This window comes from Salvelinus alpinus, chromosome 16, assembly GCF_045679555.1.
Source record: "Salvelinus alpinus chromosome 16, SLU_Salpinus.1, whole genome shotgun sequence".
Classification (NCBI taxonomy): Eukaryota; Metazoa; Chordata; class Actinopteri; order Salmoniformes; family Salmonidae; genus Salvelinus; species Salvelinus alpinus.
The window spans coordinates 6222121-6240357 of NC_092101.1; the positions used below are offsets into that span (position 1 = coordinate 6222121).

An 18237-nucleotide genomic window follows, 5' to 3' on the forward strand; every position below is an offset into this window, starting at 1 on the left:
ATGGCATCATGAGGGAGTAAAATTATGTGGATATATTGAAGCAACATCTCAAGGTATCAGTCAGCAAGTTAAAGCTTGGTCGCAAAAGGGTCTTCCAAATGAACAATGACCACAAGCATACTTTCAAAGTTGTGGCAAAATGGCTTAAGGACAACAAAGTCAAGGTATTGGAGTGGCCATCACAAGGCCTTGACCTCTATCCTATAGAACATTTTGGGGCAGAACTGAAAAAGAATGTACGAGCAAGGAGGCCTACAAACCTGACTCAGATACACCAGCTCTGTCAGGAGGAATGGGCCAAAATTCACCCAACTCATTCTGGGAAGCTTGTGGAAGGCTACCCGAAATGTTTGACCCAAGTTAAACAATTTAAACGCAATGCTACCAAATACTAATTGAGTGGATGTAAAACTTCTGACCCACTGGGAATGTAATAAAATAAATAAAAGCTGAAATAAAATCACTCTACTATTATTCTGACATCTCACATTGTTAAAATAAAAAGTGGTGATCCTAACTGACCTAAGACAGGGAATTTTTACTCTGATTAAATGTCAGGAATTGTGAAAAACTGTTTAAATGTATTTGGCTAAGGTGTATGTAAACTTCCGACTTCAACTGTACATTTGGGCAAGATAACTCTCACCGGAATCGGCCTGAGCTCAATCCCCGCATCCTAGCCATAAGTAATACTGCCGAAGGTAGCCCAGACTTGAGCCACATGACGTCGGCCGAGTATCACTCTCAGCCTGAATCGGCCCAGATCCACTGTGCTAGCTGGGGGATTTATTGTTGATTTAAGATTAAATCATCAACCATGTTTATTTGGCACTTAGTATAGTATTTTTTTATTTAAATTTAACCTCTTGATGGGAAAACATTTTTTTTTTTATGAAGGTGAACATGTGCTCTTTATGACAATGTTAAAATTAGGTGAAATATACAGTACCAGTCAAAAGTTTGGACACCTACTCATTCAAGGGTTGTTCTTTATTTTTACTATTGTCTACATTGTAGAATAATAGTGAAGACATCAACACTATGAAATAACATATGGAATCATGTAGTAACCGAAAAAAGTGTTTTCTAAATATATTTTATATTTGAGTTTCTTCAAAGTAGCCATACTTTGCTTGGACAGCTTTGCACACTCTTGGCATTCTCTCAACCAGCTTCATGAGGCAGTCACCTGGAATGCATTTCAATTAAGATGTGTGCCTTGTTAAAAGTTAATTTGTGGAATTTCTTTCCACGCTTGCTTCATTCATTCTTGCCCAGTGACATTTCAAGAGAACTCATCTCTTCCCCAGATGGCAATGGAATAAAGAGGGCACATTTTAGGGGCCTCCCGGGTGGCGCAGTGGTCTAAGGTAGCTGTGCCACCAGAGACTCTGGGTTCGAGCCCAGGCTCTGTCGCAGCCGTCTGCGACCGGGAGGTCCATGGGGTGACGCACAATTGGCCTTGCGTCGTCCAGGTTAGGGAGGGTTTGGCCGGTAGGGATATCCTTGTCTCATCGCGCACTAGCGACTCCTGTGGCAGGCCGGGCGCAGTGCACGCTGACCAGGTCGCTAGGTGTACGGTGTTTCCTCCGACACATTGGTGCGGCTGGCTTCCGAGTTGGATGCGCGCTCTGTTAAGAAGCAGTGCGGCTTGGTTTGGTTGTGTTTCGGAGGACGCATGGCTCTCGACCTTCGTCTCTCCCGAGCCCGTACAGGAGTTGTAGCGATGGGACAAAAAAAAAAAAAAAAAAAAAAAGAGGGCACATTTTAACAGCAGCCACTCATTAAATACAAATTACCTTTAAGTCTTAACAGTTGCTTCTCATGTTAAATATCAAACGTTGCCTCCATACTGGCATTCCACAGTCTTCCATATAAACAAATAAAACCAAAACCAACTGGGGAAATAGAAATAGCCTCATTTAGTTAGTTGTCTTTCCATCAACAAGTGTTAACAGTTTGCATTATGCAGCCAAAAACCTCAGTTGCGATGTCTGTTTTTATTAATTAGACCTGTATGTCTAAGCGTAGGTGAGTATGTCCTTGTAAATTCAATGTGACTGTGTGTATCATCAAGCCCTTGGTATGGTAAGGAGTAAGCTAAACTGGGCGGAATAATGAGGCGGCCCGGCTGATGGGCAGACTGTGATGAGGAAAAACTGCTGAGAGAATGTAAACCAGCCTAAATGTGTAGGATTAGAGGGATTACGCTATGTACACGCAGCACATGCAGGAACAAAAATAAGCACACATGCTTCATTCTCCAATATATATATATTTTTAATTGAACTGACAGGAAATTAGACCATTTAACAAGAGAATGTAAAACATTCCCTGTCTGACAAAGGGGGCCAGGACAGGAACGTGTAAAAGAGGGACGGAGGGGGGACAAAGAGATGCATGCTGGGATGTCAAGATTCTTCCTGTAGAAGCCTCGTAATGCCACCTGTGGAATAGAAAGGGCAGAGCAGTTAGAAGGATACGACGTGAATAGGCTGTGTTTGATCACTAAACACCTAATTCATTGCTTGTTTTTACAAGAAAGTTATGGTAATTAGGCCTATCTATATTTCAATGTTTATTAACCCTTCTCCTACAACGTCCGTGGCCCTGCGGAAATCTAGAGATGTTTTTTTGCATGGGCTGCATCTCAATCCACCACATCCGCCGATATCACCCTTCCGCATCTGCGGCAAAAGGTGGCAGTGCTCGAGTGGTCAGACCATGAGACCTCCCAAAAACCGGTCTTCTCACGAAAAAGTCTAAAGTATCCAAATGGTTTGGCCTACAAACTATTATGAGAATTCCCACGAACACGATGGTATTCGCCATTTTGCTCTAAGACCCCCACAAGCGTCACTGGACTCTTCTGAAGTCGGTTCAGCCAATCTGCCAACTTCTGTCTGTAGTGTCTGAACAGTTTGGGTTACACACTAATCTCTCACGAACACGTACATATCAGTTATTTTGTTCTAGGACGCCCACAAACCCCACAAGACTTGACTGAAGGTCCCCTGTACCAGTTTAAAAAAAAATGAATGTAATTATATATGGAGATATTTAAGGCATTAAACTAAGAGGTTAAATAAATATATATATAAATAAAAATAAATACAAATAGCTTCCTGATCTTTGTTATATCTCAGATATAGGACAGACACTTCAGAACTATTTATTTTGTTTTATTTGGGACAATCTGTTCTTCCATGTAGTGAATCTGTTATGCAATGTGTTTCTATTGGCTAATAGCAGTAATGCCAAATTCAATGTGTGATCAAAAAAAATGTTTATACTGAACAAAAATATAAAACGCAACATGTAAAGTGTTGGTCCCATACGCTGAAATAAAAGATTCCAGAAATGTTCCATACGCACAAAAATCGTATTGCTCTCAACTTTTGTGCACAAATTTGTTTACATCCCTGTTAATGAGCATTTCTACTTTGCCAAGATAACCCTGATTCAACAGCATGATCATTACACAGGTGCACCTTGTGCTGGGGGACAATAAAAAGGCCACTTTAAAATGTACAGTTTTGTCACACAATATAATGTCACAGGAACTTAAAACTCCCTGCCTCCAGGACACCTACAGCACCCGATGTCACAGGAAGGCCAAAAAGATCAGCAAGGACAACAACCACCTGCCTGTTCACCCCACTATCATCCAGAAGGCGAGATCAGTACAGGTGCATCAAAGCTGGGACCGAGAGACTGAAAAACAGTTTCTCTCTCAAGGCCATCAGACTGTTAAATAGCCTATCACTAACACAGAGAGGCTGCTTCCTACATACACAGACTTCAAATCATTGGTCACTAATAAATGGAACACTAGTCACTTCAATAATGTCACTTTAATAATGTTTACATATCTCGCATTACTCATCTCATATGTATATACTGTATTCTATTCTACTGTATCTTAGTCTATGCCGCTCAGACATTGCTTGTCCATATATTTATATATTCTTAATTCCATTCCTTTACTTAGATTTGTGTGTAATGGGTATATGTTGTGAAATCGCGCGATATTAGTTGTTAGATATTGCCGCACTGTCGGAACTAGAAGCACAAGCATTTCGCTACACCTGCAATAACACCTGCTAAACACGTGTATGTGACCAATAAAATTTGATTTGATTTTGATGGAGTTTGTTGCCAGAGAATTGATGTTCATTACTCTACCATAAGCCAACGCCGTTTTAGAGAATTTGGCAGCACGTCCAACCGGCCTCACAACCGAAGACCACGTGTATGGCGTCATGTGGGCAAGTGGTTTGCTGATGTTAACTTTGTGAATAGAGTACCCCATGGCGGTGGGGTTATGGTATGGGCAGGCATAAGCTACGGACAACGATGTTGTCATGTTTCAGCATAATAATCAAATCAAATGTTATGCGCCAAATACAACCTTAGTGAAATTTGAAAGTATTTACTAAAATAAACTGAATACAGGGGGTACTGGTACAGAGTCAATGTTAGTCGAAGTAACTGAGGTAATATGTACATGCAGGCAGAGGTAAAGTGACTATGCATGGATAATAAATAGAGTAGCAGCAGCGTAAAAATGGGGGTACAATGCAAATAGTCTGAGTAGCCATTTGATTAGCTGTTCAGGAGTCTTATGGCTTGGGGGTAGAAGCTGTTTAGAAGCCTCTTGGACCTGGACTTGGCACTCCGGTATCGCTTGCCGTGCGATAGAGAGAACAGTCTCTGACTAGGGTGGCTGGAGTCTTTGACCATTTTTTGGGCCTTCTTCTGACACCGCCTGGTAAAGAGGTACTGTATGGCAGGAAGCTTGGTCCCAGTGATGTACTGGGCCGTGCGCACTACCCTCTGTAGTGCCTTGCGGTCGAAGGCCGAGCAGTTGTAGAACCAGTAAGGATGCTCTCGATGGTGCGGCTGTAGAACTTTTTGAGTATCTGTGGACCCATGCCAAATCTTTTCAGTCTCCTGAGGGGGAATATGTGTTGTCGTGCCCTCTTCACGACTGTCTTGGGGTATTTGGACCATGATAGTTTGTTGGTGATGTGGACACCAAGGAACTTGAAGCTCTCAACCTGCTCCACTACAGCCCAGTCGATGAGAATGGGGGCGTGCTCGGTCGTCCTTTTCCTGTAGTCCCCAATCATCTCCTTTGTCTTGATCACATTGAGGGAGAGATTGTTATCCTGGCACCACACTGCCAGGTCTCTGACCTCCTCCCTATAGAATGCCTCATCCTTGTCGGTGATCAGGCCTACCACTGTTGTGTCGTCTGCGAACTTAATGCACGGCCCCATGTCGCAAGGATCTGTAAACAATTACTGGAAGCGGAAAATGTCTCAGTTCTTCCATGGCCTGCATACTCACCAGACATGTCACCCATTGAGCATGTTTGGGATGCTCTGGATTGACGTGTATGACAGCGTGCTCCAGTTCCCGCCAATATCCAGCGACTTCGCACAGCCATTGAAGAGGAGTGGGACAGGCCACAACTAACAGCATGATCAACTGTGCAAAAGGAGATGTGTGTCGCGCTGCATGAGCCAAATGACGGTCACACCAGATACTAACTGGTTTTCTGATCTATGCCCTTACCTTTTTTTTAATGTATCTGTGATCAACATTAGAGGTCGACCGATTATGATTTTTCAACGCCGATACCGCTACCAATTATTGGAGGACCAAAAAGCCGATACCGATTAATTGGCCAATTTTTTTAAAATGTATTTGTTATAATGACAAGTACAACAATACTGAATGAACACTTATTTTAACTTAATATAATACATCAATAATATCAATTTAGCCTCAAATAAATAATGAAACACGTTCAATTTGGTTTAAATAATGCAAAAACAAAGTGTTGGAGAAGAAAGTAAAAGTGCAATATGTGCCAGGTAAAAAAGCTAGAATTTAAGTTCCTTGCTCAGAACATAAGAACATATGAAAGCTGGTGGTTCAATATTACCAGTAAAGTTAAGAAGTATTAGGTTGTAGTTATTATAAGAATTACGACGCGTCGACTATTTCTTTCTATACCATTTGTATTTCATATACCTTTGACTATTGTATGTTCTAATAGGCACTTTAGTATTGCCAGTGTAACAGTATAGCTTCCGTCCCTCTCCTCGCCCCTACCTGGGCTCAAACCAGGAACACATCGACAACAGCCACCCTCGAAGCATCGTTACCCATCGCTCCACAAAAGCCGCGGCCCTTGCAGAGCAAGGGGAACAACTACTTCAAGGTCTCAGAGCGAGTGACGTCACCGATTGAAACGCTATTAGCGTGCACCCCGCTAACTAGTTAGCATTATCACATCGGTTACACCAGCCTAATCTCGGGAGTTGATAGGCTTGAAGTCATAAACAGCTCAATGCTTGAAGCACAGCGAAGAGCTGCTGGCAAACGCACGAAAGTGCTGTTTGAACGAATGCTTACGGGCCTGCTGCTGCCTGCCACCGCTTAGTCAGACTGCTCTATTAAATATAAAATCATAGACTTAATTATAACATAATAACACACAGAAATACGAGCCTTAGGTCATTAATATGGTAAAATCCGGAAACTATCATTTCGAAAACAAAATGTTTATTCTTTCAGTGAAATACAGAACCGTTACGTATTTTATCTAACAGGTGGCATCCATAAGTCTAAATATTCCTGTTACATTGCACAACCTTCAATGTTATGTCATAATTACATAAAATTCTGGCAAATTAGTTCGCAACGAGCCAGGTGGCCCAAACTGTTGCATATACCCTGACTCTGCGTGCAATGAACGCAAGAGAAGTGACACAATTTCACCTGGTTAATATTGCCTGCTAACCTGGATTTCTTTTGATTTTAAGATAGGCATTGATTTTTATTGTTAGGTACAGTCGTGCAACGATTGTGCTTTCTTCGCAAATGCGCTTTTGTTAAATCATCCCCCGTTTGGCGAAGTTGGCTGTCTTTGTTAGGAAGAAATAGTCTTCACAGTTCGCAACGAGCCAGGCGGCCCAAACTACTGCATATACCCTGACTCTGTTGCACATCAACACAAGTGACACAATTTCCCTAGTTAAAATAAATTAATGTTAGCAGGCAATATTAACTAAATATGCAGGTTTAAAAATATATACTTGTGTATTGATTTTAAGAAAGGCATTGATGTTTATGGTTAGGTACACATTGGTGCAACGACAGTGCTTTTTTCACAAATGCGCTTGTTAAATCACCCGTTTGGCAAAGTAGGCTGTGATTCATTGATAAATTAACAGGCACCGCATCGATTATATGCAACGCAGGACAAGCTAGATAAACTAGTAATATCATCAACCATGTGTAGTTAACTAGTGATTATGTTAAGATTGATTGTTTTTAATAAGATAAGTTTAATGCTAGCTAGCACCTTACCTTGGCTCCTTGCTGCACTCGCATAACAGGTAGTCAGCCTGCCACGCAGTCTGCTCGTGGAGTGCAATGTAATCGGCCATGATTGGTGTCCAAAAATGCAGATTACCAATTGTTATGAAAACGATTAATCGGTCGACCTCTAATCAACATATGCATATCTGTATTCCCAGTCAAGTGAAATCCATAGATTAGGGCCTAATGAATTTATTTCAATTGACTGATTTCCTTATATGAACTGTAACGCAGTAAAATCTTTGAAATTGTTGCATGTTGCGTTTATATTTTGTTCAGATTTGTTTTCTTTTTTAAATGATGCTTTTCAATATGATAATTTAAAGATTTTCATGAAGACAATTCATTAATTCCTCTTACATGCAGAGCAGGAGCATTTCTAATCCCAAAAGGCATGACACTATCTAAATCCCCTAATTGTATTTATTTATTATTATATATTTTTTTACATGTTGTACAAGCCTTCATGGGAAGTAATTGGGACCAATACAAACATAAGTGTGCTGAGCCAAAACGGACAAAACAATCTATCTCGGCTCACTCTTTGCTGTGCAATTACTGCCATTACAGATGGAGGGTTTGCCCTCAGGGGAAATGGCAGTATTGTTTACATTCCATATGCACCGATGGGTGCGAGCCAGTTTAGTTAGGCATGGGAACAAAAACCCAAAGACCTGCACTGTACCATTACCTCTCTCTGCTATCTCTGTACCAGCGATGGGGCAGAGCCACTCTGTCTGAGACTGCCTCACTGCTCTGTATAGCAAATTACAAGGTAATATTAAATATTCAGGCAGCTTGATCCTGAAAGTTTGAGTTCTTACACAAAGGGGAACTAATGGTCACTGTATGTAACCCTAGGCTACAGATCCAATGGGGTTGCGGTTCTAAAATATTTTAGCAATGTGACCCATCTACAGCTTTTGGTCAACAACACCGGTATCTAACCAGCACCCACTCTTTCAGAGAGAACCCATTATGAATGACCTGCGAACCATCAATGGATCCAGATCCATCATTTGGTAAAACAGATACATACCTTTTACGTTCACTCATCGATGTACTCAAAGGACTCCGGGGCCTCTGGCTCCTGTTCCTCCTCCTCGATCTTTGGGCCGTGGGCAGAGACGGGCTCCACCAGCTCCTCATCTTCCTCGCTGGTGTCTTTCATGATGATGATGCCACCAGTGTGCAGCTGAAGACAGACAGGGGACATGGACCAATGGCATGAGCGACTGTAGGCTGTTTGACCAATGACGAGTGTCTTTTTGATCTCAAGGGCGGTGTCGTGCTGTGTTAACACCCAACACCTTGTCTGCCTCCCCGACTGATCAGTACACCCCATCAAACATCACCCACCTGCCCCACAATAATCTCAACTCAAGAGAACACACTGCACCTCATACTGTTTAAATCTCACCCACTCTCCACTGTCAACACTGACTAGCAGGCTTATGCAATAATTGGACACATTTGACAAGGTTTCACAGAAGGCTCATGTCTACGTAAATCTCTGAAGCCGAGAAGTGAGAGAGGATCTTTCAAAACAATCCACAGACGAGGTGATGGATAACAGTGAAGAGATTTATCGTGAGTGCAAGAAAGAACAGGTATTTTTTCAGTCTCTCGGTCTGCCTGTGAGGATTTTGAGGGGATGGTTGCCTCAGTCATACTCCGTTATCAAATTGCCATTGCAGTGGTTGTACTGTACATCAAGCAGCTTTGTTATCACTGTACATCAGTGTTATAGATATGGTTGTTAAAGATATGATGCGTTTCAGATCCACACTAAAGCGGCTGGCATGGTGAGCACTGCACAGGATTGATTCTAACTCCTACATTATCACTGGGCAGCTAAGCTAACACTAAACTACTTACAGACCACACTACAAGGTCTTTGAAACAGTGCTCTGATTGCCTTCTATGGAAGAGGTGAAATTAAATAGTCATGATATGGAGGGACATTCTGTGGGAGGCACACCCTGACCCTGCAACAATAGATTTATTTAGAAACAATACTCCCAAGTGGCACAATGGTCTAAGGCACTGCATCGAAGTGCAAGAGGCGTCACTACAGTACCTGGTTCGAATCCAGGCTGCATCACATCCGGCCGTGATTGGGAGTCCCGTAGGGCGGTGCACAATTGGCCCAGCGTCGTCCGGGTTTGGCCGGGGTAGGCCGTCATTGTAAATAAGAATTTGTTTTTAACTGACTTGCCTAGTTAAATAAAGGTTTAATTAAAAAAAAAATACCTCTCAAGGTTGGATACAAAAAACAAAATGTGTAATGTTTTAGAAGATCGACGAGAGCAAAGAGGCACCTGTGTCACATGATATGACCCATGATGATTGGTCTTTGCTCGACTTGTGTTGATTTTACACGTAACCAGACGATGCTCCTCTTTATAGGAGTGGGATTACGATAAATGTGCGGGTGACTGCATAATGCATATATCTCATTTTATTTACTGTGGAAACCTGTCAACACTTTGCGCGGGGCCAGAGTCCAGTGGTTTAATGCCGGCAACGTTAAGACTCAGTGGGTGATGATAGGGGTCAGATATACGGTCCAAAACCAAACAACCAGGAGTTATAATCTCAGACTAAATAGAAATAAAAGATGGCTGATAAAAGACAGCTTCATTGCTTGACCCAGAAACACAAAAAAAAAAATCACAAACACACACCAACAGTACGTACCGGTTTGAAGGGCTGGTAGCGGCACGTCTCGGGCATGTTGAGCACTTTGAGCTGGGCGGGCATCACTCTGGCTGGGTTTTCCATCAGCTGGAAGTTGGGCTCGGGCTCCTTCTTCTTCTCTTTCTCTTTCTCCTCATCTTTCTTCTCCTTCTCAGTCTCCTGTACCTCCTGAGAGTCCAACAAACACAAACAATGCTAAGCGTTTTCCCCCCTCTTCCTGAGGAAAACCCATGACTCAGTGACTACAAAATGCATTGGATGATACAATAGATGTCAATGGCAATAAGCGTCACCCCGAAATAAAGTGGGCTTTTCATGTCACACGTTTCCCGACAACTGAAAAGTTTCAACTCTGGAAGATGTGTTGATTTGGAGATGGGTGATACACCTTATCCGTTGTTGCACTTGGTGGCCAGTGATTTGTTAGGCTATTTGCAGCGCCCCGCACAAGACAATCTCAGACAGTCGGGTCTGAGTTATTGAATGGTACAAGGTCCTGTGGGGGGAGCAGCATGAAAATTAAGTTCATTTCACAAGCTTCTTTGGCCTGCCTTTTTTAGTGGGTGACTTTCCGTTTCTCTGAAATGGACACACTTTCTTTTGGTCAAGTTAGTGTGGGAGAGGTGGAAAAACTATTGTTGTTATCCATCAATAATGATAAGCCACCAGGTATAGACAACCTTGATGGGAAACTATTAAGAATGGCAGCTGTATTGCTACCCCTATTTGCTATATAATTAACCAAAATCAAAAGGAGTGTGTCCACAGGTGTGGAAGGAAGCTAAAGTAATTCCACTGCTCCAAAAAAACAGCAAAGCACCTGTTGCTGGCTCTAACCGCCGCCCTATCAGTTTGCTGCCTGTTCTTAGTAAACTGATGGAGAATTGTGTTTGACCAAACAAATTGTAAGGGCATTCAACTTGTACTGCATTGACTAAGATGACAGATGATTGGTGATTGGTGAAAATAAATGAATAATAAGATGATCGCTGGAGCTGTATTGTTAGATTTCAGCGCAGCCTTTAATAATATTGGCTTTACATCACCTGCCATCACATGGTTGGAGAGTGTTCTTCAATTGAAGTTCTTCTGACATCAGATATGTACAGCACTCTTTATTTTTTTTACAAATGATTTGCCACTGGTCTTACACAAAGCTAGAATGAATCCACACATGGCAGCACCTACAGACAGTGAGCTCACTGAAATTCTAAATAAAGAGTTAGTCAGTATCAGAATAGGTGATTAAGAATAACTTGGTCTTAAATACATATAAAACTAAAAGCATTGTAAACTCAGCAAAAAAAGGAAATGCCCTCACTGTCAAATGCGTTTATTTTCAGCAAACTTAACATGTGTAAATATTTGTATGAACATAAGATTCAACAACAGAGACATAAACTGAACAAGTTCTGAACAAGACTAACAGAAATGGAATAATGTGTCCCTGAACAAAGGGGGGGGGGGTCAAAATCAAAAGTAACAGTCAGTATTTGGTGTGGCCACCAGCTGCATTAAGTACTGCAGTGCATCTCCTCCTCATGGACTGCACCAGATTTGCCAGTTCTTGCTGTGAGATGTTACCCCACTCTCCACCAAGGCACCTGCAAGTTCCTGGACATTTCCGGGGGAGAATGGCCCTAGCCTTCACCCTCCGATTCAACAGGTCCCAGACGTGCTCAATGGGATTGAGATCCGGGCTCTTCGCTGGCCATGGCAAAATACTGACATTCCTGTCTTGCAGGAAATCACGCACAGAACGAGCAGTATGGCTGGTGGCATTGTCATGCATGGAGGGTCATTTCAGGATGAGCCTGCAGGAAGGGTACCACATGAGGGAGGAGGATGTCATCCCTGTAACGCACAGCGTGGAGATTGCCTGCAATGACAACAAGCTAAGTCCGATGTTGCTGTGACAAACTGCCCCAGACCATGATGGACCCTCCACCTCCAAATCGATCCCGCTCCAGAGTACAGGCCTCAGTGTAACGGTCATTCCTTCGACGATAAACGCTAATCTGACAATCACCCCTGGTGAGACAAAACTGCGACTTATCAGTGTAGAGATTTTTTTGCCAGTCCTGTCTGGTCCAGCGACGGTGGGTGTGTGCCCATAGGCGACGTTGTTGCCGGTGATGTCTGGTGAGGACCTGCCTTACAACAGGCCTACAAGCCCTCAGTCCAGCCTCTCTAAGCCTATTGCGGACAGTCTGAGCACTGGAGGGATTGTGCGTTCCTGATGTAACTCGTGTAGTTGTTGCCATCCTGTACCTGTCCCACAGGTGTGATGTTCAGATGTACCGATCCTGTGCAGGTGTTGTTACACGTGGTCTGCCACTGCGAGGACGATCAGCTGTCCGTCCCGTAGCGCCGTCTTAGGCGTCTCACAGTACGGACATTGCAATTTATTGCCCTGATCACATCTGCAGTCCTCATGTCTCCTTGCACCATGCCTAAGGCACGTTCACGCAGATGAGCAGGGACCCTGCACATCTTCCTTTCTGTGTTTTTCAGAGTCAGTAGAAAGGCCTCTTTAGTGTCCTAAGTTTTCATAACTGTGACCTTAATTGCCTACCGTCTGTAAGCTGTTAGTGTCTTAACAACCGTTCCACAGGTGCATGTTCATTAATTGTTTATGGTTCATTGAAGAAGCATGGGAAACAGTGTTTAAATCCTTTACAATGAAAATCTGTGAAGTTATTTGGATTTTTACGAATTATCTTTGAAAGACAGGGTCCTCAAAAAGGGACGTTTATTTTTTTGCTGAGTTTATTTGGTTCAAAATATTCTCCAAGACCTAAACCTCAACTGGAGTTGTGCATAGGGCTGTTGCGGAGACCGTATTACCCACACACCTGCGGTCACGAGTCATGTAGGCAGTCAAATTCCACGTCACCGCTAATTAGGCTTCTCCAAGCTCTGATGCTGCTGATGGTCATTAGTAGCCTACCAAACTTGCTAACTGTCTGGCACTATATTGTCCATCTAATCACTCTGACATCAATGCAAATGTAATCGAAAATCTAATCAAACACTTGAGCTCATGTTGCTCAACATTACTATAGGCTATGCAATTGTGCGAGAAAACAGAGTTACGGACTCTATAAAAAAGAGGAGGATTCCAACGGCTTTCTATAGGCTAGGCCTAATATTTATTTCTCAACTTTCCTAATATTAACCACATTGCTTATCTTTACAAAGGGAGTATAGCCTACCTGGCTGGCATGAAAATGAACTATGAGAAAAGCGTCCTCCATTACCTATTTAGGTGCATAGATGACATGCATTTTTTCCCACTGCACCTGTTTCGAGATAATGCATGATAATGGTCCATTCTAAATCAAAACAAATTTCACACATATTATTTAGTATATGTAAAGACAATATTAAATCAAGAATAGTCTGATGGGTGATAATATTAGCCTATCACGTCATGTGAATTATATATTATCACTTGTGAATGACGCCCAGCATAAGGCAAGAAACAAAGCCCATTTCTTATTACTTTTTCAAATCATAGTCGCAAACCTCATGTAACCTAGCCCATAGGCCTATATATGTTTTGATAAAGTGTCCAAATAACAAAAAATTTAGCACATTTATCAGCTTTACAAGGGGTGTAGAACCTAACTGGCATACATAAGCAGCGCGTGAGTTTCAAGTTTGGGGAAGATCATTTTCCCCACAAAAATGCAGCTTTATAATAAAAGCATTACATGCATAGTGGAACATTAATGGAACATTCGCGCTTATAGCCTACTGCCATGTGCGCATTGCTGCGCTGTAATGTGAAGAAATAGCCTAATAACATTTACAGCTAAACATTCTGATGCTGCACCAGCCAGATTGCGTAAAAAAGTTTTTGTTGATGCTAGTAGTAATTATCGCATCCCACAACTGTCCCAGGCTATGTTTGTAATATTTATTTCTAGCACAGAATAGGTCAACTTTTGTACTATGGGGGATAGTTGATTGACATAGGCTAGTGCTTTTGCTGTTCGTTAGGCCTACTCATCTTGTTGGCTGACGAAAAGTAAATGGACAGTTCTTCCAATATCTTCAATATGCACCTCGGAATTGGATAAGGACGCGCGCAGTTGCATCCCCGATTTGTCTGTCTTCACCTGTAGCCTGTGAGAAAGACCCAATCACATGATGGAGAGCCAAGTGAGTGAGAGGTGCTTAGGAGCACACAGCACTCTGGGAGTAGGTCGCGACGCAGCACTCTGGGAGTAGGTCGCGACGCAGCACTCTGGGACTAGGTCGCGACGCAGCACTCTGGGACTAGGTCGCGACGCAGCACTCTGGGACTAGGTCGCGACGCAGCACTCTGGGACTAGGTCGCGACGCAGCACTCTGGGACTAGGTCGCGACGCAGCACTCTGGGACTAGGTCGCGACGCAGCACTCTGGGACTAGGTCGCGACGCAGCACTCTGGGACTAGGTCGCGACGCAGCACTCTGGGACTAGGTCGCGACGCAGCACTCTGGGACTAGGTCGCGACGCAGCACTCTGGGACTAGGTCGCGACGCAGCACTCTGGGACTAGGTCGCGACGCAGCACTCTGGGACTAGGTCGCGACGCAGCACTCTGGGACTAGGTCGCGACGCAGCACTCTGGGACTAGGTCGCGACGCAGCACTCTGGGACTAGGTCGCGACGCAGCACTCTGGGACTAGGTCGCGACGCAGCACTCTGGGACTAGGTCGCGACGCAGCACTCTGGGACTAGGTCGCGACGCAGCACTCTGGGACTAGGTCGCGACGCAGCACTCTGGGACTAGGTCGCGACGCAGCACTCTGGGACTAGGTCGCGACGCAGCACTCTGGGACTAGGTCGCGACGCAGCACTCTGGGACTAGGTCGCGACGCAGCACTCTGGGACTAGGTCGCGACGCAGCACTCTGGGACTAGGTCGCGACGCAGCACTCTGGGACTAGGTCGCGACGCAGCACTCTGGGACTAGGTCGCGACGCAGCACTCTGGGACTAGGTCGCGACGCAGCACTCTGGGACTAGGTCGCGACGCAGCACTCTGGGACTAGGTCGCGACGCAGCACTCTGGGACTAGGTCGCGACGCAGCACTCTGGGACTAGGTCGCGACGCAGCACTCTGGGACTAGGTCGCGACGCAGCACTCTGGGACTAGGTCGCGACGCAGCACTCTGGGACTAGGTCGCGACGCAGCACTCTGGGACTAGGTCGCGACGCAGCACTCTGGGACTAGGTCGCGACGCAGCACTCTGGGACTAGGTCGCGACGCAGCACTCTGGGACTAGGTCGCGACGCAGCACTCTGGGACTAGGTCGCGACGCAGCACTCTGGGACTAGGTCGCGACGCAGCACTCTGGGACTAGGTCGCGACGCAGCACTCTGGGACTAGGTCGCGACGCAGCACTCTGGGACTAGGTCGCGACGCAGCACTCTGGGAGTAGGTCGCGACGCAGCACTCTGGGAGTAGGTCGCGACGCAGCACTCTGGGAGTAGGTCGCGACGCAGCACTCTGGGAGTAGGTCGCGACGCAGCACTCTGGGAGTAGGTCGCGACGCAGCACTCTGGGAGTAGGTCGCGACGCAGCACTCTGGGAGTAGGTCGCGACGCAGCACTCTGGGAGTAGGTCGCGACGCAGCACTCTGGGAGTAGGTCGCGACGCAGCACTCTGGGAGTAGGTCGCGACGCAGCACTCTGGGAGTAGGTCGCGACGCAGCACTCTGGGAGTAGGTCGCGACGCAGCACTCTGGGAGTAGGTCGCGACGCAGCACTCTGGGAGTAGGTCGCGACGCAGCACTCTGGGAGTAGGTCGCGACGCAGCACTCTGGGAGTAGGTCGCGACGCAGCACTCTGGGAGTAGGTCGCGACGCAGCACTCTGGGAGTAGGTCGCGACGCAGCACTCTGGGAGTAGGTCGCGACGCAGCACTCTGGGAGTAGGTCGCGACGCAGCACTCTGGGAGTAGGTCGCGACGCAGCACTCTGGGAGTAGGTCGCGACGCAGCACTCTGGGAGTAGGTCGCGACGCAGCACTCTGGGAGTAGGTCGCGACGCAGCACTCTGGGAGTAGGTCGCGACGCAGCACTCTGGGAGTAGGTCGCGACGCAGCACTCTGGGAGTAGGTCGCGACGCAGCACTCTGGGAGTAGGTCGCGACGCAGCACTCTGGGAGTAGGTCGCGACGCAGCACTCTGGGAATAGGTCGCGACGCAGCACTCTGCGAATAGGTCGCGACGCAGCACTCTGGGAATAGGTTGCGACGCAGCACTCTGGGAGTAGGTCACAACGCAGCACTCTGGGAGTAGGTCACAACGCAGCACTCTGGGCCAAGGGCACAACGGCCACTGGCCACAAAAGGCATTCTTTTTTTTAGGGTGCATTAAGGCCACACAAAGGGGATGCCATCGTGAAATTAGAGGCATTATCAAGTGCTTGTCAAATTGTGAATGAGAGACTAAGCTCCTGTCTCAGCCTCCAGTATTTATTCTGAAATAGTTTGTGTGTCGGGGGGCTAGGGTCAGTCTGTTAAATCTGGAGTATTTCTCCTGTCTTATCCAGTGTCCTGTGTGAATTTAAGTATGCTTCTCTCTCTCTCTTCTCTCGGAAGACCTGAGCCCTAGGACCATGCCTCAGGACTACCTGGCCTGATGACGCCTTGCTGTCCGCAGTGCACCGGGTCATGCTGCTGCTCCAGATTTAACTGTTCTGCCTGCGGCTAAAGAACCCTGACCTGTTTACTGAATGTGCTACCTTGTTTTGGACTCTCTCTCTACCGCACCTGCTGTCTCTAACTCTGAATGATCGGCTTTGAAAACCCAACTGACATTTACTCCTGGAGGTGCTGACCTGTTGCACCCTCTACAACCACTGTGGTTATTATTATCTGATCCTGCTGGTCATCGATGAACGTTTGAACATCTTGGCCATGTTCTGTTATAATCTCCACCCGGCGCAGCCAGAAGAGGACTAGCCAACCCTCATAGCCACGGTGCTTCTACACCTGCAATGCTTGCCGTTTGGGGTTTTAGGCTGGGTTTCTGTACAGCACTTTGAGATATCAGCTGATGTAAGAAGGGCTTTACAAATGAATGTGATATATAGAGCCATGATCGTACAGAACTTCCTTCCGTCTCCAATTACTCAAACAGCAAAATTGCCTTTAAAAAACAGATTAAATATCTAATGGAATGGCAGGGACTGAGAACACACACAAATGCATGCACACACAATTTTTTTATGCATTGTTTGAATAATTGTTTTGCTGTATTGTTTGTTGATCCTATTTTACATTTGTGTGTGTTTTGTTACTTGTCATATTTAGCATTTTTGTGGACCCCAGGAAGAGTAGCTGATGCTTCTGCAAAAGATCCAAATAAACAAAAACCTTGTGGCACTTATCAGAACCTGGCCTGTCATTCTATGTATGTCCTCCTGGTATTACCTATCCCTGGCTCTCATCTGTTCCCTGCCCAGGCCTCTTCCATGCATGTGTGGAACCGGCTGCTACCAGGAAGCCCTGCACTGTTTGACGCTAGGCTGAAAACTGAACCATAGTGGTGCAGCGACTCGTATCAGCACGCCGGGTTGTCTGTGTGTGTGTTTACTGCAGAACAAACACTCCCATAGTGTTTGTGTGAGAAAACGGTTAAACTAAAACACTGATAAAACTTAAGACTACAATACTCCCCCCTTCTCGTTAACCTTGATGACAGCAAGCCCAATCAATCAAAATAAGATGATCCAACTTCGCCTCAGATAGCAAAGCCATTCCTCAATGAGGACATGAAACCAAACCTGCCGATAATGCCCTGCGGTCGACATCCTACTAAAAGCAATACCGGTGCATAACGTTACACGTATCAGTACCGTTCGGTACTGGGACCTCGGTTCGGTCTGCACTGTGAACCCACATTTTCTTTATACAGTACCAGTCAAAAGTTTCAAAAGTTTATTTTTTTTCTTATTTTTTTCTTTCTACATTGTAGAATAATTGTGAAGACAAACTATGAAATAACACATATGGAATCATGTAGTAACCAAAAAGTGTTCAACTAACCAAAATATTTTTTATATTGAGATTCTTCAAAGTAGACACCCTTTGCCTTGATGACAGCTTTGCAAACTCTTGAAATTCTATCGACCAGCTTCATGAGGAAG

The 18237-nt window shown here is 45.1% G+C and overlaps 1 protein-coding gene across 4 annotated transcripts in view; it reads right to left on the reverse strand.

The window, feature by feature from the left end:
* Positions 1-2255: 2255 nt before the first annotated feature.
* Positions 2256-18237, reverse strand: part of LOC139540693 (26S proteasome non-ATPase regulatory subunit 1-like) — a 103463-nt gene continuing 87481 nt past the window's right edge. For all 4 annotated transcript variants that reach the window (XR_011668256.1, XM_071344559.1, XM_071344560.1 and 1 more), the window contains 3 exons: positions 10096-10263; positions 8435-8590; positions 2256-2446 (listed from right to left, as the gene is read on the reverse strand). Coding sequence is in view for 3 of the 4 variants with exons in the window: in XM_071344559.1 (XP_071200660.1) it covers positions 8444-8590; positions 10096-10263 (315 nt within the window). In the remaining variant the exon portion in view is untranslated. The remainder of the gene's footprint in view (positions 2447-8434; positions 8591-10095; positions 10264-18237) is intronic.